Source organism: Ammodytes marinus, assembly GCF_949987685.1.
Source record: "Ammodytes marinus genome assembly, chromosome: 21".
Classification (NCBI taxonomy): domain Eukaryota; kingdom Metazoa; phylum Chordata; class Actinopteri; order Uranoscopiformes; family Ammodytidae; genus Ammodytes; species Ammodytes marinus.
This window is the reverse complement of record NC_137225.1, coordinates 13,929,382-13,954,483: the sequence shown is the minus strand read 5'-3', so window position 1 is coordinate 13,954,483 and position 25,102 is coordinate 13,929,382. Positions and strand designations below refer to the sequence as shown.

The 25,102-nt window shown below is 40.2% G+C and overlaps 3 protein-coding genes across 10 annotated transcripts in view; all 3 read right to left on the bottom strand.

The window, feature by feature from the left end:
* The window catches only part of stau2 (staufen double-stranded RNA binding protein 2), an 83,747-nt gene extending 81,270 nt beyond the window's left edge, over positions 1 to 2,477 (bottom strand). For all 8 annotated transcript variants that reach the window (XM_080049894.1, XM_080049897.1, XM_080049895.1 and 5 more), the window contains exons 1-2: positions 2,427 to 2,477; positions 555 to 762 (exon numbers count right to left, since the gene is read on the bottom strand). In XM_080049894.1, the coding sequence (XP_079906020.1) occupies positions 555 to 753 (199 nt within the window). In that variant the 5' untranslated portion in view covers positions 754 to 762; positions 2,427 to 2,477. The remainder of the gene's footprint in view (positions 1 to 554; positions 763 to 2,426) is intronic.
* A 1,330-nt stretch (positions 2,478 to 3,807) lies between these two features.
* ube2wb (ubiquitin conjugating enzyme E2 Wb) lies at positions 3,808 to 15,258 on the bottom strand. The gene is made up of 6 exons (XM_080050172.1): positions 15,242 to 15,258; positions 13,461 to 13,552; positions 8,667 to 8,769; positions 6,467 to 6,622; positions 6,302 to 6,377; positions 3,808 to 6,175 (listed from the first exon to the last, which is right to left on the bottom strand). Exons 1-6 carry the CDS (start codon positions 15,254 to 15,256, stop codon positions 6,162 to 6,164), a joined length of 456 nt encoding a protein of 151 aa, XP_079906298.1. The 5' UTR covers positions 15,257 to 15,258; the 3' UTR covers positions 3,808 to 6,161.
* Positions 15,259 to 16,505: 1,247 nt separating this feature from the next.
* eloca (elongin C paralog a) lies at positions 16,506 to 19,591 on the bottom strand. The gene is made up of 4 exons (XM_080049828.1): positions 19,514 to 19,591; positions 18,927 to 18,954; positions 18,470 to 18,613; positions 16,506 to 16,981 (listed from the first exon to the last, which is right to left on the bottom strand). The coding sequence occupies exons 2-4, from the start codon at positions 18,928 to 18,930 to the stop codon at positions 16,791 to 16,793; spliced, it is 339 nt and encodes a 112-aa protein (XP_079905954.1). The 5' UTR covers positions 18,931 to 18,954; positions 19,514 to 19,591; the 3' UTR covers positions 16,506 to 16,790.
* Positions 19,592 to 25,102: the final 5,511 nt, after the last annotated feature.

The window sequence follows — 25,102 nt, the reverse complement described above, 5'->3', positions numbered from 1 at the left end:
CTTTACCACTGACAGTATATATTATATGACAACTGTAGACACAATTTCTACACAATAACTACATAACTCATTATCATGAATAACAATTAAAAAGGTGGAGTATACAATTTCAGAGAAACTTTGTTGATATCTACTTAACACCTAAACCAATACACCCTCCCTTCCTGCTTTTTTTAGAGGCTCTGCCCCCAGACGTGCCTTGCCTTGACAACAGCAGGCGTGACTTATTACCTGTCCAAGAGCATTGTTTTTACTAACATCACCAACGCTGCCTGTAGCTCATAGGTTGGAGAAGTGTTGCTGTGCTAGTACTTGCCCCCTTGACTCACTTTGTTTACATAGCCATTAACGGAGCCTTGGCTGTGTATAAACACACAGGTTTCTTTCAGCGCACACACAGTACAACCAGGTGGCGGATGCTGAGTAGAAATTTGCAGATTTTGACAAAAAGTGTTTTGGATTAACATCGATGCCTCCACCTTTAAGTTCACAAAGTATGGCAAAATGGTAAAGTTCAATTCCCCAGAAGGAAAACTGTTCGGTTGGCGTTGTACCTGGCGATGTAGCAAGCACAGGGGCGTCCCCATATCCGACTGCAGGAGCAGGGCAGGCGGGTGTGGGGGCCGGGCCTGTGCCGTTGACGGAGGGCTGCAGACCCAGGGATCCTGGGCTGGCCATGGCCGTCTGGGGAACTCCGGGGGAGAAGCCAGGACCAGCCAGGGGTGCTGAGGTCTGTACTTTCACTTGAGCCATGCTCTATTCCTGCAAACAAGACAACTAATTAATACATCTTAAGCCTTTTAGAAAACACACAGATAATTACAGACTTTAATAAAATTACTTTAAGCAGACTAGTGGTGTAGAGAAACAAAGTAAGTGAGTATCATTCATTAAGCATGCATTTGTTGACAAATGTACTCAAGCACACATGATTCCAGACCAGTGTTTGAACAATTTTAAAGCTGTTCACTGTCGTTTGACAGATTTCTGTTGGCAAAGCCTGGAGAGCAGACTGAGCAGCCGCCTATCTCACATTCTGATCCTCTAGCAGCTAATACAGCCAGACAATGAACCTTTATTTGAAGGAGCTTTGCTCATGTTACTGCTGCTAAGCTCACTGGAAAAGGAGAGAATCCTGTGATGGCAGCATGAGCAAGACAATGACACTCAATCACATTTTATTTGAGACTAAAGAGTATAAGTAGACATAGAATAACAATAGCAGCAAAGAGGGTCCAACCATCAGGTTTAAAGCAATTTTATGGTGGTTGCAATTGCACACACAGGTCATGGCCCATAATCACACAACACAAGTAACATAATATGCTACCATGTGTTTTGTTTCCACTAAAGATGAAGATAGAGTAAGTGAAAATTAAAAGAATTGAATTTCAAACAGTAGGCTATAGAAATGGTATCATAACAATTTGCCAAGATGTCTCCACTGGTGGTTCACAGTATTATGTGGCAGGCACTGATGGGAAATTCGTTTCACGTCCCCACACTCCACAGATGTCAGGGCAAAGGGTCAGACCCATAACGGAACCCCTGTCACTTCATGCAATGCTGGTTCTGCACCTGCCATCTACAGCTGATGGACAAATTAAATAAACTACATCATCATTTCATTGATAGCACAACAACATGTATTCTTTAGTCGAAAGTTTATATGGAGACTGTTCTCAGATGAATACTGTTTTAATGGGAGTCATGTCCAGTGTTTACAGCTGAGGGCCATGGTTGGACAGAGTGAACAGAGCAGTGCCATGTCTAAGAAGCAACTTATATCGACTAAATGCACAAAATAAAAAGCAGATTTTACTCTGATTTGTGATCTTAATGCATTGTATGCAGTAGATTTTTCCTTGCCCCTTATGTTCACAATCTTGCTTGCTCTCTCTCCCACCAACATGCACAGATATAATAACAGCCAGACAGGCAGCAACCCCGAATGCGTGTGACAGTAAGTTGAATATGGAGGTCGTGTTACGCCGGGCTTGACTGACAGGGCTGCAAGGTTTGTCTGCAACCCCTGAACCTACACTACAGCACCGACAGCAGCTTAGCAGGAAGCTAACGTTACCAACGAGCAAAACGCCATTTCCAGCAAGTGTCAGCTACCAAAAACCAGACCAACAGTACTGGCGAGCAATGCATGCTGTCACGAATATGTCAGCATGATTTCTACTGGTGTATATATGCTATCTGGTCGCCTCCAGAAACGCTAGTTTAGCCGGTTAGCGCTCATCATGGCTGAACGGCCGAGCACCCCTCTCTTGCTAGCATCTCCGTACCGCCCCATCCTCCGCCAAAGTCTGGGGAATTTCAGTCCACCACAACAGCATACACGGACTGACGACGGCGTGCCTAATAACCCAGAGACAACCCAACACCAAAGGGACAAATATATTAGTGTATTTTTTTACCTTTGTCCAGGGCCAGACCCCAGTTACACCTCCGACATTGGCAAACACTAAAGAGAACTGGATGGAAGAGGGAACAGACCATGTTATTCTTTACGGGGAAAAATGTTGAAATGCGTTCTGTCGGGACGTAAATAGCCTGTTATTTCTATATTCCATGTATGGAGTTTGTCTTATTTTTATTTGGTCGGTGTTAAGACTTGCGTATCGTTAACTCGCCACCCTAGCAGTTAGAGGGTAATCTTGAATGAATCAGCCACCCCCGCGGCGGTATGAATGGTTCCTTCCTGGTTGGCGTCCTCAGGCAATGGAACAGTGTAACTTTGATTCAGAGCAAAAAGAAATGTAGCCTACCTTTTCAAACTTGTTTTCTGCACACGGCATCCATGCGAGTTCGTTTAAAAGAATATAAATAAAATACTCAAATTAATTCCAAATCCACCAGGTCTTTGTGCAAAATCCACCACCAGTCAGTGCTGTTCTTTATAAGATGATATGTGGTTATGGTTTTGGGCTCCCATAGCTGGAGAGGGGCCCATATAATTTCCAAAAGGGAATCCTGTATATCAGTGTGCTTTGTAGGAGGCTAATAGACAAGGTTAGGAAATTAATTGTGCATCCCCAGAAAGTTAGAAAGTGTAGTGTTGTGATATGACCGCTAGATGTCGCCACAAAACTACTTTTTCTTGTCTCATTATGGAGTATAATTTACAAAGATGAAGTGAAATATATAAACATCCCTCTGACTTTTATTTATTTTTTATTAAGTAAATAATCTTGCATAGTAAAGGTCAACACTCATAATAGTGAGTGATTATGCGTGAATTGATAAATGAATAATTCTATATCATATACAAACACACTAAACTAATCGTTCATAAGAAACAAACTGACTTGGCCAACAACATGCAAATGGGGCACATAATTACAGAGAAAGCAATATATGTAGTTTGGGCCATGTTGAATATATTTTAGATGAAGGTAAGGAATGATTCGGAAGCTTATGTGAGCCAACATTACTGTTCTCAAGTAAGAGAATTCCTATTTCTGACAACCCATAAAATAAAACAAATGCTTGGCATGAAATACTTTTACTTCTAAAACAATGATTGTGTGACAGTGTTAACTTCACGATGTTTGTGTACACATATATTTAAATGAGACGTTTTGCAGTACAAATACTGCTTAACAGATTGAATCATTTTACCTTTACCATGTGACAAACAGTTTCAGTTTCTTCTGAATTTGGCCTCACCGCCCCCCCACCCCACACTACCTTTAGAATAGGACCATTTCAGTTTTAATTTATATCAGCATAAAATCCATAAAAGCTCTTTTACACACTGCAGAAGAAAAAAACAAACGCCTTATATTCAAACCAAGGTTGAATAAAAGTGAATCTCTTCTTTTTATTATTGATTATGAAAATGAACAGGCACCTATTACATGGAGCTTGCACATCCCAGAACAAAAATTTAAAATATAAATAATACACCCTCATTAGTGTTGATCACGCACAACAACCTGCAAGCTAAGAGTTCAAACCACATTGAAAAAAGGAAAAAAAAATAAGAAAAAAGTAACTCTTGTAACATATACACTCGCAACTGTTTTTCCAAATCTCTACTGTGCCACTGCCCACATTGGTGAAGATAGACTTCATGTCCCCAAACAAATGCTGTCCTGACTGCGCTAACACAATTGTGTCAGTCCGAACCATCTTTCTTACTTCTCGCAGTTCAGAGACAGCAGACAGGACAATGAAGCTAAGAAAACAAAAAATCATTGGTTAAATAGATGTCTTTAAATTATCAATATATTTTTCTTTGAGATAGCGGTGTGTTGTGGTAATCTCCTCTACAGTATAGAGTATCATCACATTCACTCAAGATCATTCGAGAAACTCAGCTAGACCCCGGGGGGGAAAAAGAAAAGAAAAAAAGAAAAAGCAATACAAACAACCCAAGATGGAAAAATTCAAGTATCTCTGACTGGATGGCGATTAAATGTTTCTTATGGAATGGAGTGATTACAGTCTGCAGTGACGCTGAGTGTCCATCCCATTAACCAATACCTTATTTATGGAAAGACTTAAAAGCTGCCACAATGACTGATGCCAATAAGAAAAAGTAGGGTTTTAAAATTGCATGCATCCCAACTGTAAAACTACTAAACTTTTTTTTTTCCTTTTTAATTTTTTTTTAACCAACAGTAGTGTTTGTTGCCTTCTGTACACATCCTAATTAGCAAAAGATGCAGGCTAACTTCAAATGAAATCAAGCACTCCTATGATCATTCTGCCAGTAAGTAAACACATCCTCTGCTAATTTTTTTTTACACATCATCCAACAATTTAGAGACTTATGTACAATAGTTTCAGACATGTTACAATTCTACACCATAACAGTCTCTTTTGGTGAAAATATAGCTAAATTCAAAATATCTGATAGGTATCTTTTTAGAGGGGATCTCTTTATTGAAAAAAGTACCTGAGCCAAAACTCTGACCAGGGGGGGATCACAAAAGCCTCGTCTCTACCACCTTTTATAAAGACTCTCCTCTTTTATGCTCATTCATTATCATCCTGGAGGAACAAAATATTTAAATTAAGTAACCAATACAAAAGAAAAAAAAGAAAAAAAAAAACATACTGACCCATCAAGATACCCTCCCCCCTTTTCAAAGTATCAGCTGCTTGAAAAACAGTACAAAAAAGAACTCAGACTTTTAAAATCAAAACATTTGAGAAGATTAAAGCATGAATAAAATAAAATAAAAAGTTAAGTGTCATACAAATAAAAACGGATCGTGCGACAATATTCTTTTACAGACATTCTTTAAATGGAAGAGAGGCCCTCTGCACATCTTCAAGGCTGGGCTGGTAAACTCTACGCAAGTTCAGCCCGACTGTAGGAGGAGATGCAAAGGTGAGGTCATCAGCCCGACTTTTAAAAGATCTATCGTCATATCTGTTTATTTACCGTCTGTACCGACATTCCGTCCAACGGCAGGAAAGAGCTGCCGCCAAGTTGGAAGATGAAGAGAAAAAAAAAAACACTTGGTTTACTCTTGATACAGTGTTGCAAACTAGTAAACCCTTAAACCTCATAAATAAGTGGAGGACTGCTTACAGCACTACTGCAAGTTGGGAATAACATACTAAATAGAGCTTTTTAAACTAGATACTTTCACAGTGCATATCATTTAAAAAAGAAAGAAAAAAAAAGAAATTAAAAACAGATGAAGCATTTCCTTGGGATTGTGATGGTCAGATCCCTTCCAGAAAAACAATTAGATTTGGATTTCTCTTTGTAGGCCCAAGCATGCATCCATCAGTTATTATTGCACAACACAAGAACCTTAAAATGCACCCACGCGCAAAAAAGGAAAAAAAAAGAGTAACAGTAATAATCTTAAAACAGGAATTATAATGATCTCTCTACGAGTCCACCTTTGCTTGCTCGCTGCATCACTGCCTTGTTTGCAAAAAAAGAAAAAGAAAAAACGAGATCCATCTCGGGTGCATCTAAAGTTCGTTTATTTTCCGTTCTCTATACTACAACCGGCTAAAACATGCATCCAACGGTCCACGTGTGGGAGAATGCAGTCAAGAGCCTCCAGCGCATTGGTGTCCATTGTTCCAGGCAGAGGTCAGAGTTCAAAGACTGAATGATTAAAAAGTGCTGTACGTAGGTCAGTAGGACTTCTTTCTTCTAGGATTATTACAAAGTTTGTACATTAGCATGTATCATCTGCAAAGGCAAACAGAAACTATTTTAAATACATGGCTTTTAGAAGCACAAACATGCTTTTGTTTCTGTCAGATAAAAGGAAACCCAAACATATATTTATATGTGGGTAAAGTTGAAAATACTCACCATGATACCACCATTTTGTCTTCTTTGGATTTTTGTTACACGTTCTTACATAAAAGGAGTTATCAGGCGGTCGTCTCTGCAGGAGAAAAAAGAACATTTAGATTTGACATTTAACAAGCATATGATTTGCATGAATCACTGTATTTGTCATTACAGGTCTCCTACCTTTTCTTTGCAGCTGGACAACATGCTGATAATGCTAAGACAAACGGATTGCACTGAGAGCGCTGGCGACCAATCCTCCGTTAGAATGGATAGACAGATGTGACCGTTACTATACACGTGAGGGTGGACAGGTACGTTCTCTCCTGTGAACATTACCTGCAACAGTGAAACAAAGAAAAAAAAATTACACATATTTATTACTTATGTCAATTGGTTCTATACAAGATAGAACTTTGGAGAACACTTCAGTGGAAAAAGATCAGTTTTTTCATTAGCGACGGAAAATAATGAGACTTGTTGTATGAGCTCAGGCTTGGCCCTCTATGGGGACACGAGTCTGTGGGGGATTAGTACAGAGGGGCCGCAATGGGGTGAGAGAGGGGAGGAGAGAATGGGAGACTAAGGGAGGAGAGGAGGGATGTTTGGTTTAAAAGGAGTCATGTTCTATAAAAAGAAGAGAGAGGGGGGGTTATTAACTGGTAAAAGGGAGCAAAGAGTCTGGCCTAAACACAAAGATACAGAAAGTGTGATGTGAAGAGAGGAACTCAAGATGGAGGTGCTGAAGTAGAGAGAAGGGGGGAGGTCAGCGTGGGTAAAGAGGGTAATAATGACGGGTAACTATGGGTAGAGGCAGTCTGGCACCAGACAGGGCCTTCACATCACCGGGAGGGGGTGACAGGGTGAGTGTTGGGAGATAGGAGCAGAAAGGAAAGCTGGCACTAGCCTCAAAACATCAAGACCACTGAAAGCTCCTCTGCTTACACAAAGTTAAGACTGAATCGTATGATACAAGCACAGCAATGTTGCTTCCACATCTTAATGTTATATATTACAGCTACCCTTATGCGTATCCTGTTTAGATCCTGCTGTGTGCTGCAGTTGTTGTTTTGTGAGTAAGTAGCTGGCCATTTTCTGTTGTAAATATTTGGCCTTTTCAGTATACTCAGAACAAGTACATTTCAGTTACGTGCAACTATGAAGCCAATAGCCAGGGATATACTCAATACAATATTAACTGTGAGTCAGGAGGGTATATAGTGGGAGAACTAGGAAAAACACATCCCTAAAAGTCAATATTGAAAATTCTGGCCAATCACATGAATTGACGCTGTGACAATTTCAGCTGGTCAGCTTCTGAACAGTTTGGCATACAATAGAAAACGTGGCATGTTTTGGTAGCAACTCAAGGGTCAATCCTGAGAACATGTAACAGACATACAACAAGGAGTCCTCTATGACAGGGCTCTAACCAAACAAGATACAACAAGCTGTTAATGCAAATGTTATCAACAGAGTCTGAGTGGGCCAACGGACAGTAATAGCATTCACTTCATGGCCCCGGGGGGTGAATACAGTACACATACTATCACAACTACACGTTTGTGCTCTATACAAATACCAGCGCGCGCGCGCACACACACACACACACACACACACACACACACACACACACACACACACACACACACACACACACACACACACACACACACACACACACACACACACACACACACACACACACACACACACACACACACACGAAGCCCTTTGAGGGGCCCGAGTCAGAAAACCTGTCTTTCATATTTGGTAGCTAATGGCCGAGTGTATCTAATTTTCTCTACACCGACTCATTCTCTATTTATAGGTGGCCCAGCTCCTGATGAGTAAAACAAGGTTGTTGAGTTAAGCTAAATCCCCCCCCAAAGTGGCTTCAGCTCTGTGCCGGTGTCTCTCTGTCAGTGATTCCTGGCTCCCAACGCTTCCACGCCGAGATTCATTCCATGAACAACTGCAGGGCCGATGTGTTTCATTTGGTTATCGCTGGCATCCAGACAGTGTATATGAAAGAGGTGTGTACACAAGGCACATCTGTACACTGTACCTGTATGCCGGCAGCGTATAAATCAGATTCTTTTAGCTCATTCTTTCATCAAACCTTGGCAGAGATACTGGACATTTGTCAGAAAGAAAAATAAACAGTAAATGTGAAACTAAATGGAACCAGACTATGGGGCTGTTCGTGCATTGGTGTCCTGTTCACACCCAGCAAAGCAGCTTGTGCGTCATGATTCAAGCAGCCATGACTTTCAAGGTCCTCAAGACAAGATGGCAAATAGAGTGCACTTACTTAGCCCCCTTTAAAAGCTGAGAACAAGCCCATACACAGACACAGAACAGAGCTGCAACTTCCGCTTACCTGAGGTGAATCAAAAGGATATCGACTACTGAATTTGAAAAGCAGCTGAAATTTCTCTCCTTCATACAGTGTGCCAGTCGCTCCCTCCATGTCTACAATCCACCTGGAAGAAAAAGGTACAACAGTAAAATAGGTTAACGTTTCACAAAAAAAAGGCTCATCATGCCGATGACCCAACATCAGTTCTTACAATCTAAAAAAAACATTTAACTCAGTTTAAGGTGTCTTAGCTTTTGACCCACCGCTTTCAATATAAGATTATGTTTTGAGTACACTTGGTTCTTCATTTTTACACCAAACCAAAAGACCAACAGAGAGATAGGTCAATGGATTTTCTATTTGTTATTTACTTTTTACAAAATGTTATAAAATGGGAGCAAGACACCAGAGATATTAAATCCCTCCTGCCAAGTCATGATATCGGGTTACCACTTCCTTTAACAACACAACTTTACTGTGCTTCTCAAGGACATGCTTCTATAAATGAATACAGTTTGTTTTCCTACATGCCTGTAGGGATGGCAATGGTGGTCGGTCGCTAAGTCTGAAATTAAACAACAAATGCTGGATGGATTGCCATGGTATTTAGTGCATCTAGTCCATGGTGCACAGATGATGTGTTACTTGGTGATCCTCTGACCTTTACTCTAGCGCCACCATGACATTGGCATGCCGTTTTGAGTGAATTGTCTCAAGGGCTAATGGATCATTTGCCATGCAGTTTGGCTAGCATATTAATGTGGGTGATCCCCTGACTCTTTATCTGTCGCCATCATCATAGGGCGGCAGTGGCGAAGTAGGTAGGGAGATCGCCTCTGGAGTGCAGGGTTGGAGGTTCGATCCCCCGTCTCCCCGCCACATGTCGAAGTGTCCCTGAGCAAGACACTGAACCCCAAATTGCTCCCGATGGTTCAGAGAGCGCCTTGCATGGCAGCTACTGCCATCGGTGTATGAGTGTGTGTATGAATGGGTGAATGTGGTAAGATATGTAAAGCGCTTTGGGGCTGAGAAAATCGGCTAGAAAGCGCTATATAAGTCAAGTCCATTTACCATCAAGTCAGAGTTTCAAATTGTACACGTTTAGTCACTGCAAAACTAACGCCCAAACCATAAGCCTCAGGAGTGGTTTGTGTCACCTGCTAATTAGCAAATGTTGTGCACGTTATGTGTAATGATTAATAAAATACTCTTTAAGTTGTTCTACTCTCACCACTCTGGAGTAGATTAGTTGGAAAACATGTGCAGAATCATTTGCATGGATCGCATCTAAATTGTCATCAGAAGAAGAATCAGAGACGATTTGAGCTGCCAATGCGGCAATAAGTTATGCAATCAAAAGCTTTTAGTCTGACTCATTCAAGTGACATTCAATATTCAACTTGGTTATGACAGTGGTTTAGGACTTTATGTGATACTTTATTGATCTAGCGGACACAAATCTATTTTCGACTCTGTAGCTAGGCTACAGGACTGTGCTGACTGAGCTGCAAGCGATTCAATGTCTTGCTCACAATGGGAGATGATTGCCAACACAGGGGGCTTGATCCTGGCTGTCTGGGATGAAGGACAGTCTACCAATACACCTCAATAGCCATAAACCAGAGGCTCGATATTCTCTCACTGGCTAAAAAAGCTAAATATTTAAAGTCCAGGGCATGTTGCCTGCTGCTCACAGTAGAAACTTCAGATGGGAAGAAACAGGGACACCGATGGCTGCATCAAAACATCTGGCCTAATTTTTTCTTCCAAGGCAAGCGGTGCAGAAAGGACACCAAAGAGACTTGTGGCTGTCGCCTGGATCTTAAAGTTGTGTGCCTTTCAAATCTAGCCTGGGGGCAAGTGACCATTCAGGCCTAGATTCAAGGTCGGTCTAGTTTAAAACATTGCTCTCAATCGTCTGAAAAGAGCTGGCATTTTTTTCATTTAAGAAGTAAGGCATAAGAGGGAGGCAGCATCATTATGTGCGTAACGCTGAGTTACACCTGCTGCAACCCACGCAGAAAACAGACGACACAAGGACTCCAAGGACATCATGCTCAACTTGCTCATAGTCCCAATAGCCTGGTGATTATATGATCCAGTCAACAAAAAAACAACACTGAGCGATTTAGAGAAGGACGAGATGGGGAGGAGGAGGGACTGAGTGAAAAACATAAAAGAGACTCTACAGAGCTTAAAAACAGCAGTTTCCTTGTTGGCAATGAGTGAATCATTATGCCATCACTAGGGTTGGGCACCGAAACCCGGTACCAGTATGGCACCGGTGCCGACGTAAGCGGTAGTAACCAGACCGAATAAGAATGAAAGTTTCGGTGCCTCATTTCGGTGCCGCCGTCCATGGGTGCCGCCTTTCTTTATATGTCCATGGGTGCCGCCCCCTGCTGTAGTCACGTTTGTATTTTGACAGACTGATCGCTCTTTATGTCATGATCGATGAAGCATGTCCGCTCGCGGATGCTGTTCTGTGAACACCGCAAGGAGCATTTCTCACCGGGCTGTGAGTGACGAGAACGAGCCCGACCGTCTCGAGGAGCGCGCGCACGAGTGCTCAACACTCGCTCACGTTCGCAGTTTCACAGACTGATCGCTCTTTATGTCAGACTATTGTTGAACGTCAATGCAATGCATTTCTTTTTGCAAATGACACGCGATCTAGCAGTATTGTCACGCATGTATTAGGCACGTGTAGGCTGACGATGAGGCAGCGGCCGCCTGCACGCTTCCTCCCGTCAGCTGTTCTAGTGCTGCCTTTACGCACGGCGGTGGAGACAAACCCAAAAAACACACAGCGGAACACGGCGGCCCGGTGATATGGAAACGTTTAACAAGACACTTCATAAAGACACACTTAAAATAATGATCTCTGCCCATACAAAAAGCTCTGACTTGGATAACGTTATGCAGCGATCGATTTATAAAACCATCCGGTAGGCTACATGTGTCTGATGACGGGCCGTTATATTAATAATAAACAGCGCTGCACATTATAACAGCATGTACTTTAAAGATCTCGTATCCATCCTGAAAAGGCAAACATGACATTTTTTCTGCACAAAAATGGTTAATTTGACAAAGTTAATAGTTGTGGTCTTATCTTTACAGAAGACTTCTTTGTATTTTTTATGTCAGTTGAATTTTGTTTCAAGTTAAATGCAAATGAGCACTGTTAATATTCCAAAAGGCTAACCCTCTTCCTTGACTGTTTTCAGTCTGTGGTTCTCATTGGGTGTACTTATTTCCTTACTGTAAATCCAATACTGCATTTAATTTCATATGGGTGTTTTATATGTGTATCTATTTTAATTTTTAAGGTGTTGTATTGTTCAGGTCATAAGGACTCTTTCTTATCAAAATGATTACTTTTAGCTAAAGTTTTAAAATGGAGATTAGATTACCTGGTAGTCTCCACGTTAATCTCCATTATTATATTGTTTGAAACAGTATTGTTGTATTAGATAGTATGTAAATTGTGTGAATTTTATTTTATTTACATTTTAAAATAGTTTATCTGTAAGTTACTCGTAATTATATTGTTAAAGTTAATTGTGTTAAATTTGGCACTGGATATAAAAGGGCATTATTTTTTGACAAAGTGTGTGCAATTTGAGGCTTTAAAGTACCGGTAAAAGTACCGGTTAAGCACCGGAACCGTTTCAAAAGTACCGGGTAGTAACCGGTAACAGAAAAAACCCAACCGATACCCAACCCTAGCCATCACGCTCGCTAACCCAAGTGTCACACATTCAGCTGGAAGGGGAAGATTGTACTATCTGAAAAGGATAGATAACTAAAAACACATTGTCATCCTATCATGTCCACAAGTACATCATTGTCTCTAGTGACCCCCACCCCATGTTTATTTTGGAAAAGAAAGGGATAAGGTTAGCTTTAATGTCAAACAGTAACCTACTTCAATTTGACATAACTTATAAAATACTTTCAATTACTATGACAGAAAACAGATCCGGGCTCAAAAGACCTTTCATTACCAGAGTTGGAGACAAAAAAAGGCACACCCATTGATTCGTAACATCTCAAACCTCTGATGCACGGTGAATGTGGAAGCCAGCTAAACTGGTTTGGAGACTTGTCAGTGAGCCATGAAAAACATGTGTTCCTGGATTGTTATCTAATGAGGGAGATGGCCAATGGCCATACAATGGACCTGTCCTTGCAGAAGGATTTTCTTGAATTAACAGCGTTTTGTAAAATGTCTCTTCTGGAAGACAATCTGACGAGCACTAACTTTCTAAGGCAATGTCAGGAGCCTGGCAGGCTGCAGCTGTAAGACATGTGAATGACGGCCAGAAATCCGCCCCTCGAATCCACTCACCGGAACCCGACTCAGTTCATCCTTACTGCTTATCTGACACAATTTGACTCACACGGCCAACGCACTCACAGGCAAAGGGAACACGAAAGACACTCAGACGGAAAGGTCAGCCAGACAGTCTCTATTCCGTTCTCTATTCTGCTACCCTAGCCCAACTCCTGCATCGTCAACCGCTTAATATTTCATAAGGATGAATAGTGACACTGTGCATTAGAGAGACACTCTATTGGGGGGGGGGAGGAGGGGGCAGAAGTGCCATTCAGTTCAATGACCTCGATTCCTTCTCAACATTGAAGGCTGAGGCTATGTCATATACAAAGCCATGCTGGATTTGCGTTTATTCACAGATGCAAACCCTATAGCACAACTACTGTAGGTTTAGGTGATAGTGTCCTTAATGTAAACCGAATTGCTGTGCCAAAAAAAAGAAAGAAACAGCATTAGATGAAACAGATACTTACTGCGTGATGGTGTTCTGTACACTTTTCTCATTAAGAGTCATTCCTGGGGGTGGATCATTTTGCAGGGCTAATAATTCCTTTTGTAGCCTCTTCTGTAAGAGAGAAAGGGTTTTGGGGGTTATCACTCACAGATGTTATGCAAGAATAGCAGCACTACAACACCACTGGAAAAACCACAACAAGGAAATAGCTAAAGCTAATCAAATTTAGTAAAAATTGGCATTTGTGAAAGACATTCCCAAATTTTCATTTGTTTCATTTTGATCCTTGGTTTCATTAAGTGATCCATCACCAAACTACAATGTTAAGAAATCAATCATGTCTGGATAACAGTTGATAGAAAATTCAGGTGTTCTCAAAGTTAAACTCCACCTTGAACCAACGTGAACCTTATTTACAAATCATATATGAACAAATGTAACTAACGTGAAAACACAATGGTATTTGTCTATAGTAATATATACAATATATATACACAGAAACACAGAAACACACCTATTTAAACCACCTTTTCATACCTCCCCACATTATAATATTTATTCAATTTTACATTATGCTTCATGTTGCATTTTAAATGTTTTGCAATACTAAATCTCTTGGCACAATGTATGTTTTATTTGTTCTCTTGTGTTTTTCCTAATACATTCTTTTTTTGTATGTTGAATTGTTGGAAGGAGCAGAAGATTTTAGAATTGCATTGCCAACTATTGCACCTGTATTTGTTGTGCATATAATTAACTTGGAGAAGAAGAAAAAAAGAGAAGAAAAAACTATTGAGGCTGATGAAACTTTAAGCCATTTAGACACAGTACGGCAGCATCCGGTCTCACACCACCGGACTCAGGGACAGTTGCCAAGCTTACCCCGTCACTCTCCCAGGCCTACACCTGATTCAAAATGTGTATATCTGTTCATGTTCATCTGTTTATAGTAGCCTACCACTTTTACAAAAACTTATCATACATATTTTCATAAAACAGTATTCTATTAACATTTGATTTGACATTGTATTTTATATTTAGATATTATAGCTACATGTTAAATGTAACTTGCTCTATGTCTGTGAGTATTTATGTCTCAGATTCTCTCCTCAATTGTGTTTCTACATTTTTTCAGTCTTTCATGTCGCATTGATGAACGGAGCTCGAGACTCAAGAATGACATAACCAACGACTGCTCCTGTTATTGTTTTGCATATGACAAATAGACGAGCTTGAGTCTCTTAAGACGGTTTTGTTGTGTTTTATCTATAAATATTATTTCAAAATTTAAATAAGGCAAATCTCACTTGTTTCGAAACCGCTGTTGGGGGAAAAAGCGATGCACCTTAGCACCTATTCGACTCGAGAGCAAACTAACGTCGGTCAATCTGCGTACTCCGTCTCGTTAGCAGGCTAACGGCAAACTAGCAGCTAGCGCACAATAACGATTTTCAAATAAACTCATAATATTACATTCCTTGAATTGCCATTTGTTTGTTGATAGGAAAACATTATACCGCCACAAAATATCACATATCCTGTATCCAGGAAGCTGGTTGCTACGCTAGCCTTGACTTGTGGCTGATGATGGTCATGATGGGCTAGTTGTGTTGCTAGCAGAAGACCAAGCGCTAAACCCGAAGAGTTAAGGATCAATTTAATCGCTTTTAACTCTAATGTCATCGCTACTTCGAGCAAGTACGTGTAGCTAAATTAAGTGGGTGATAAGACAGCATCGAAGGCCACCCCGAAGGTCAGGTAAATTTATAAATACACGATCGCTTGAGATTGAGTTCTTACCTGCATCGACGCCATGATGGAAACCCCCCCTGCATCAGCGCAGAGTGGAGAACGGTACGTCAGGCGGTCACGTGACGGGAGAAGTTGTTTTGACAGAGGGAAAACAATCCACTGATGATGTGTGCACATTCAAAAGCCAATACCGATGTCATCCATCGCTCGTCGTTTTTCAGTCGTCAACGGACTAATTTAGCAGCATTTTACAGCAGAATCGCAAAAGGTTAATGTTGCGATGAAATCCACCGAGGTCACAGAGGACACAAGGGAGGAGGGGTGATGACCTGTAGTAAGCTATGACATCACCCATTCACAGGCATATCAAATATTGCTCTTTTTTAAAGTAATTAAAATGTTATCATGACCGGAATAATAATAAACGACGTAAAATATTCAAACTCACCCCTGATCCAGCCATTAGGCCTATATAGTGTAAGATATTCACTTTAGTCACACAGTACACACTGTAGTATAGGCTAATGTATGAACCTTTTACCTTTTCCATTCCCCTTTGCACATTCAATATCTAATGTCCAAAGCAATGTTAGCATATTTAATTATGTGTCAACAAATTTTAGAATATACTATTCAACTGTAGGGCAATTTGACTAAATCTCATAAGTTTTCTGCAAAAGAAAAACATTTTGTAATCAATGTTAAATGAGATGTGATGAGCTCCCATCTGATGTTGGCAGGAGGAGCAGCTCAATAAGCCTCAGAAAACTGCTCAACAGACTCTCCCACAATCACTATAGGCATTAGCAATACCATTTAGCCTTATTTGATTGATCATTTAGCAATTTTCTTCACTTCCTCTTGTTTTAATTAGAACAGGGCACACCTGAAATAACAAACTTGGGCTAAAATTTTCTCTGGAACATGCATATGTTAAGTTTCATCGGAGTTTGACAGAAGCAGCACCGATTAGAATTAAGGTATAATTGACCACATTTGAAATTTTACATTACAAAGGAAACATCAACCACTGTGCTTTATAACTGACTAATGATACAGGGATAAAGGGACTTAAAATAAATGTGAAAAGGTAATTCAACACATATTTTACCAGGTAGCAATATTATCCTTAAAAACATCCCTAAAGACGAGTAGAGAAGCGTCTCACAAGATGGATCCCCTCCATGTAATGTCTAACTCCATAACTGTTCTTCTTTTATGATGTTTCACCAAGATAAAACAACAATTATAATGTGGGTATTTAAAAGTCAGATGAACTTAATATGGAATGAGGTAGGAACTGGCAACAAAGTGCTCACCAAACAGGTCTTTATTAAGTTCGAGAGGTGAGGAAAGATTTATGGGATGGGCGGTGGGGGGGTCACATGTATCACATCCATGGGCAAGTGATGCAGCCTGCAATATCCATTTATTACATTAAAATGAAATCCTTTTGTACTAATAAAATTAAGATATAGAGCCAGGTGCGAACAAACAAAACAAAAAAACTTTTCATATGTAAATGGAAAAAAGCAATTTAAATATTCAAAAAAAAATATCTAAAAGTGTTTTAAGTTGCTACATTATGTCTGTTACTTTAGCAATCCAAAAAGTTCGCAGCCATGAGCAGTTCCAGTGCGATCTCCGGGGCGATGGGGAACTCGGGTATTTCTGTGGAGCTGTTGGTGTAGCGGACCTTGTAGGTGAAGTACATGCAGACCTTGGACAGGACATGAGATGGAATCTCCCTGAAGTTCACTTCATTGGTTTCATTCTCTGCAAACTGACCTGCAGGTGGAGGTGTAGAAGACATACCAAATTCTGAATCCAGGCAATTTAAGAAATACACCTCTGATATGTATATCAGATGATATTGGTGTATACACCAATATCATAGAAGCAGCTTTCAAACAGAGTAATTAATGCTACCCACTGATATACCAAAAAGGAAGAAAACCATGGCAGGTATCAATCAATTAAAGAATATAATCCATGTTTAATAGAAGTTTAACAAACTAGGTGTATCGAGGGAGCATAGTGACACCAACTGGACAATAAAAAGGAAACTGACCAGTAACGTGGTTAGGATGAGCATGTAGTTGAGGCACTACACTGATCACAGTATGCGATACAAAGTATTCTAAATGGAAACTAGGCTGACAATTTAGTGGCAATGTTTCATTACATTAAAAGCCCAGTTCATAGCATGTTTAAAAAGGTAGTATATAAACAAAACTCTGATTTTAATTTGGTCCAAAAGTGGTCAGGTCAGAACTTCTTATAGACGGTTCACTTTATTTAACCTTTATTTATACTGGTTATCTCATTGAGACACAGGGTTCCATTCTCAAGAGACATATCAATCAGAAAGGATTCCAGTATATCTCAGTATGGCTGCATTTAAAATGACCAGTAAACATAATGGGTCGTGAAGCAGTGCTGCCTGAAACCATCCAAGCAAACATTTGTTTCAACAGCACCTTCAGTTTTAACAACATTCAGTGCTGTATTTAAAATCCACAGTAAAGTATCAATCTATATCTATCTGAGAAGCAATAAACTACAAGTATAATGATCTACACTCCCAATCATTCTGTCTCTCAATAGACTCTTGCAAGAACAAGTTAATTCAATGAGTAAACTATTTAATTCCATAGTGGGTGTCTTGTAGTGCACAGTTAATGTACAAAAGTTCCAGAACAGCATTTAAACAGCTTAAAAAGAATAACAGTAAATCGAGTGTTCTGGACAGAGAATACCATGAGCCCTCACTTATTTCTGACAGCTCTTTAAAAAAACGTGTCCCATTTTTGCTTTACCAATGACATTAATTCAAACTTAAAGGAATAGTTACATTTAAAATGTTTAGCCTCACTCTCCAGCTCAATCTAACTGATCTTGCATTTCTGATGAAGTTAGGGGCATAGGTCGCTCATCCCGGTCAGCTTAGCTCCAGCACCAGTAGCTGAGGGGAGCAATAGCCTGCCTCTGCTGGCAGCAAGAAGATAAAACTTTACAACATCCCTAAATGCTCCTTTGTGCTTGCTGTGACGCGTTTATTTACCACATGATGTTGGGCCGGAGAGCGAGGCAAAAGGCTTAGCATTGAAAATGTTGAACAATTCCTTTAACTTCTCATCAGAATACCCACAGTGAGGTGTTCTGAGGAACTTGTTTTTATGCAGAGCGGATTTTTATTCTACTTCACCAAGACTAAAGTTATTTAAATTAAAACAGAACTACAACTGTTTGCTATGATGTGACCAAATCGCTCACCTGGGCCGCTCAACATGGCTTTGATAGTCCCAGATGTCAAGGCGTGTTCTCTTTTCACAATAAACTCATGGCCGTCCGAAGAAATCAACTTGACATACATGGCATCTGGGCCTTCACAGCCACCGTAGGTTCTCTCTTCACCATCTGTGGAGGGTCACACATTGACAATCTCAAAAAACAGGTGCAGCCAAATGCCACAAATGAAACACGTGCACACCCTTGTACTTCTATCTTTGTGAGAGAGACACACACACACGGCTAACTGTAATAACACTAGTGATTTAGGAGAATAGCCAGAAATGTTTCTAATGAAGAGAAACAAATGACCCCCTTGTGAGTCAAAAGACACGTATTGTAACGTGAACAGGCATTTAATCAATTAAGTAGTTAGTCTGATAACAAGATTATGAACGTGTGGGGAAGGACATGATAATGTATGGGTCAGTTTATCACTCACCCATCCTGTACCGGTGTTTCTGTTGACCCTGACAGGGAACCGAGAAACATAATTTAATTACAACACTACAATAGACACAGAGACACTTGAAAATATGATGATAAAAGAGGGCTAAAGTGGACACTGAGTGACATAATTATTGTAAAAATATGACTCTAATAATCACGCTAACAATAACGCTAAGTGTTCCGTGAGCTAACTTTAGGCCCGTACTTTATAATGTGTGAATTATTTAAAAATCACGGTGTAACGTTAAGTCAGAACAACACAAAGAAGTACCACACAATGTAGCATGGCTCTTGATAAAATACATGTTCATCACTACAACTGTAGCTTGTTTGTTCTAATCCCGTTTGCATTAGTATTAGTGGTCATGTATTTCTCTGTCCTAAATGTTTTTAATCAAGTGAGCTATCAGCCGACAGCGTTAGCTCGCGAGCTAACCGGGCTAACGCCTTGTCGAGCGATCGATAACGATATAGTTACTTTCATCTGATTGTTTAGTGTTTTTAATTGATATCGGTTAAATAGTCCGAGATATGCCAAGACACAACTAAACGCCTTCGAAAAATAACGCTATTTCTTACCACTCTGTAGCAGAAAGTGGAGTGGAGATTGTGTTTCAGCTAACGTTAGCCACCAGGCTGTTGATACCCGGAAGAAATTTGTAGGAGCACCGGTACGCAATAAATGTCTTCCGTGGAATTTCATTTGCAAAGAGAAATACACGAAATATATACCCAAGCCATCCTTTAAATGTCTCCTTAAAAAATATATATATTCTATATCATATAAGTTTTGGGCCAGTTCCCCTCTTCAATAATATTTGTTTTTATAACTAAATGTGACAGTGAAAAATAATCAGCCAAATAGAGGTTATTTCTAGATAATGACCATTTACACCTCTGCTGTCCAATACAAGTCAGTGTGACCAGAGAATATTTTTAAACACGTGGGCGAAGACAAGGATATACATTTTTATTTTAATAAAGAGCTGAGATGACTTGTCAAATGTATACACAGGCCATTCATGAAGAGATGAGATTGTACTGTTAAGCCCATAGGGGGCGCCTGTGCTTCAGGTTATCCTCCTTGACTGTCTGAACTGGCTGTGATGGGGGAGAGCAGGTGCTGATTGGACATGACAGAGACATTTTGCAGGCCCATAAATCTGGATTCAAGAAAGAATGAGAGAGAGAGAGAGAGAGAGAGAGAGAGAGAGAGAGAGAGAGAGAGAGAGAGAGAGAGAGAGAAGGTAACTAATCTGCAGTATCACACACCCTGCCTTCAGCATGTTGAACACTATTTTCGTTTACACAGTATGGGACGACAATAACAAGAGTATGCACCTGATAACCAGTGTTAAAACATTCGAAGGCCATATAGAATATACTATAGAGTAGATAACTTAGTTTGTTGTTTGTATCAACAACCAACCACTACTGCTCGTAAAGTCTCCTATAACAGGTACACGTGGCGATCCGTCATCGACCGGGGACAGTTGAGAAGTGGGTACATACTGTAGTCATGGTCAGGTTTGGAATGTGACTTTGCCCTGATCCTGCCTGGTCTTCTTATATGTGGGAAAAGCGATGACTGTTGAAATCTGAAGCTTCAAAATGGACACAGAGTTATCTGAGCCGTGACACTAAGAGTAGAATACTGAGCGTGCCTTGACCCAGAGGTTCTATCTGTGGGAGTGCCCTGCCACTCATAGAGGACGGTTTATAAAAAAATAAATTCTTCCTTTATATTGTTGTTTATTTAATCACACACATACGTAGAAGGGATCAAAATTGACTCTGAGGAGGTCAAATTAGAGACAATCTTTCCAGATGATGGTCTTATTTAATTGACTTTGCTCATTTGTACCCACAGATGTCAATGGGGACTTCTGCAGAGGTGACACCTGACCTGGTATTTGTCTTACAGTAATACCAGGCTAAGCTATGCTGTCAGTTTGTGTTGCAGAAAGTTCTAGTAGCCTCCTGCCCATTGACTCTCTCTTTGTCTCTGTCTGTCTCTCTCTCTCTCTCCACACACACACACACACATACACACACACACACACACACACACACACACACACACACACATACACACACACACACACACACACACACACACTCACACACACAATCAAAAACAATCACTGACCTTCCAGTTCCCCCATTACAACATTAGTGCTTATGATCAGAGCAGGGCGGGTGGCAGCGGACGCTTTGATGTCTCCCTGATACGACCAAACCCGCAGCAGCTGCTCTCAGCTCTATTTTTGGGGAGGCTGCTGTGGGCCCTTAGAACAGGGCTTCCTTAACACACACACACACACACACACACACACACACACACACACACACATACACACACACACACACACACACACACACACACACACACACACACACACACACACACACACACAGACACACACACACACACACACACACACAACACACACACACACACACACACACACACACACACACACACACACACACACACACACACACACACACACACACACACACACACACACTCATCCATCTCAGATCACTCTGTCTTGCACACATCCAGGCCATTCTAGGGAAGGTGGGATGCAGTTGACTTGATAGAAAAAGGCACATGTCCAACTTTATGCTTGTTAGTCTAATTAAAAATTGGGATTTGTCCCACATCTCAAACAGTCTAATGTGACACATTCAGTATGGTTTGCATTATTACAGTATGAGCCAGCAAATGAGCAGAAACAATGATGTTAAGTTGGCTATGTATGTGGTTTCCTGCCTTGTCGGTCAATTATCAATACCTAGGTTCATTCACGAACAGCACAATAGCTCAGTTGCTGGAGCCCTTAATGAAACCAGGTCAGAAATTTACTCATGATGGGGGGAGGAGTGTCTTTGGGCTTTTCTTTGCTGAAAAGAGGGAAAGGCTTGTCACAATGAATTTGAGGTTACTGTCTATTTTGCCTGCAGCAAATCACATTGCCCTGCAATTCTAATGTATGCCTAAATCTCATGAACTTTCTTCGGAGAGGGGCATTATTAACCCATGGTATGTCACGAACAATAATTTCTCACTGGATGAAAAGCACATTAATCATATGTAATGTAATTCATTATATGCGTTTATTTCAACAATGTCAAAATACCAGAAAATAATAATATATACGTAGGGGAGAACGGGGTAATCTGAGCCACTTTTTACATTTGCTCCCCTCTAAGCGATCTAAAATGATTTATCACTCAAATTTACACATTTCCCATTAATTCAGGATGTTTCCTAGAAATGGGCATTAGCAGAATTTCTTCAAGACAAAGGGCAGTGAAAATATGATTGTTTTAAAAAAAGTTGTGATGTGGCTCACTTTACCCCAGCTGTGGGGTAAACTGATCCACTTACTTTTTCCACTCTGAAACTACCATAACAACACATATTGTAACAGTAAGAATCCTGAAAGCTAGCCACACATTCCAGAACTAATGTCGGACTAGTAAAATGATGATGGGGTTTGGTCAATTAAGCAAAGCAAATTTTCTAAACACTTGAAAGTAACTCTGAACAAAATACAAAATCAAATACCACATATTATAATTCAAAAGGTTTTAATAAGATTCAAATGAAAGATAGAACCAGTTAGATTAGAACACAGTCTGTGGTCAGAACACAGGACCCTTAGAGCCAGCTAGTGTCTGGGGGTCAAAGCATAGGAAAATCAGAACCAGCGAGAACAGCCTGGGATTCAGAACACAGGAGAAGACCCAACTGGATTATAACATCAGCCTGTCATACTCTACAACTAGGCCTACTCTACATTCCAGCCCTGAAGGTTACAGGGAAAGATGAGAAGGTGCTCTTTCTGTGTGGTTGCCCCAAGTCGTCTTCCTGGTGTATTTCCTTGGCATGATGGCTTTTCTACAATGTGTATGACATTAAAATAAAACATATGTCATGTAATATTACATTAAAATATGTTTAGGACTAAACTTAACTTGTGCCTTGTGGTGGGGGAAAGTGAGACAGTGGCTCACTTTCCCCCACAGCATTTGGCTCACTTTCCCCCACCACCACAATTTGAGAAAAAACTATCTCTCTTAGCATTTCAGGCTAATCTTCAGTTATCAGCATCACATGGTTTCATATGTTGGTAGTTCATCAACACGTATGATATAAGTGTTTCTACGTGAATACATTTGCTTTGGCACAACAGTTGATTAAGTTGACAGCAAGAAAATTTACTTTTACATGCAAAATACCTATTTTGGTGAAAAAAACATGCTTACCACAGCACCATGAGGTCCTCTCTTTCAGGGCCAAGGGGAAATGAGAGGGCCTTGAAAACATATATCTCACATGACCACAAATGTTTTCCGTTGCCTAGATACAGGGGGTGGCTCACATTACCCGATGCCTCAGATTCCCCCGTTCTCCCCTATATTTTAATAAAGAGCTGTCTATTTTTTCATTATGTAATTTTGTTCATAATCAACGAGATCATAAGTAAAGAATGTGTCATATTCTGTAAGAAAGACATTTTTATTTATTTATTTATTTTTATTTATCACCTTTATTTATTTCAGGGAGGGGCCATTGAGAACAAGCTCTCCTTTCCAATGACAACCCGGTTACACACAAAACAATCCTAAAATTACAGAGCATATGAAGAATAATGAATACAGGAATCCCAAAATTATGCAATATTATGGTTTTAGTGCCTGATTTCAAGCTTAGACATTCTGCAGTGTATTAGCTCTTGCTGCTACCACAACCACATACAGTAATGCCATTTGGTGATTGTTTGAACACTGAGTCACACGGCACACATCTATCATGTGCGATTCTTGGACGGATATAGTGCAGGCAAATTGTTCAATCACTAAATGTTTCAATAATTAATATAACAAATGTGTTCAATGAAACAAAACTAAATAAAATGTGTGGTTATAATGGTTGCTGTGATCTGATGCAATTGTGCACCCAAACACAGTAGTGAAGTCTCTCAATCGTGAAAATTAAATAGAAGCAGGGCTGTTTACCGAGCAGTCTTGCAATAGGGAAAAAGGCGTTTTTAATGTTCCACAGAAGCAAAAGTACTAATACAATGCACTCTGACTCACCAAAGCAACATTAATGCGATCGTGATCAACAGTGAATACTGCAAAACATTAATGGTTCGAAGCCACCAACTTAAGCAACCATTCAACACAAAATGGTTTGCTCACAACCTAGTCACAAGAAGAGAATGATGCAGGAGAAAGACAATGATCTGAAAAGTCCTTCAAAAATATGTTCCTGCTCTACACGGCTGTTTTCTAACAAACAATGTTAGTTTATTGCCCCCACTACCCACATTATGAAAGCTTCAAATGGCATAACAGACTGGTAAGTGGATGTGGCAACCATTTACTTTGAATAGCCTGAGGCTAATGCATTGTGTTGAGGCCTTGCTTGTTTGAACTATAATGACTCACCCAACAGGCCCCTATGAATAAACCTTTCTCATAACTCACATGTCATTAAACAGCATATCAAAAGTCTTGCACTTTAATGGCATCAGAGTGAATTGTGTTTATTTTACAGTTGTCAAAAACAACAACAAAAACAAGTAGCATTAGCATTTGTGACAAAAGAAGAAAGCTCGTGTGTTTAAATGGTAAGACACTGATAACAATTTCCTTTAGATGACAGCGTGACAGGTTTATGCTTTTATAACTGAGATTTGTTTGTGTAAATATAACGGATGAAGTGATGCTAAGCTAAGCTAACTATGCGAGGCATGGAAAGGGGATCTGCTTAATACTGATGTCTAGGCAACAGTTTTAAAAAACTGGGCCCTGATATCCCCTCGGTGCTTACGAGCCTTAATCCAATTTTAGAACCACAACCAAGTTGCATTTTAGTCGGAGGATGGAGGCTTGGTCTCTGAGAGGGAAGTTAAATATACACTGAGAAACTCTCGCTCTCATCTTAGTCGGTATAGTGGGACAGACTTCAGATGCCTATACTGTGTGTCTGTGAAAATCCTCAAAGACACCCATCACAAAAACAAATATAACTCTTGTTATATAACTCTTGTTGTATACCTGCTTTATTCTAAAACATATAGGTGCAATTACATATAATGCCATATGACTACACACAACAAAAGCCTTTAACACTGTGCTGAAAAGCAA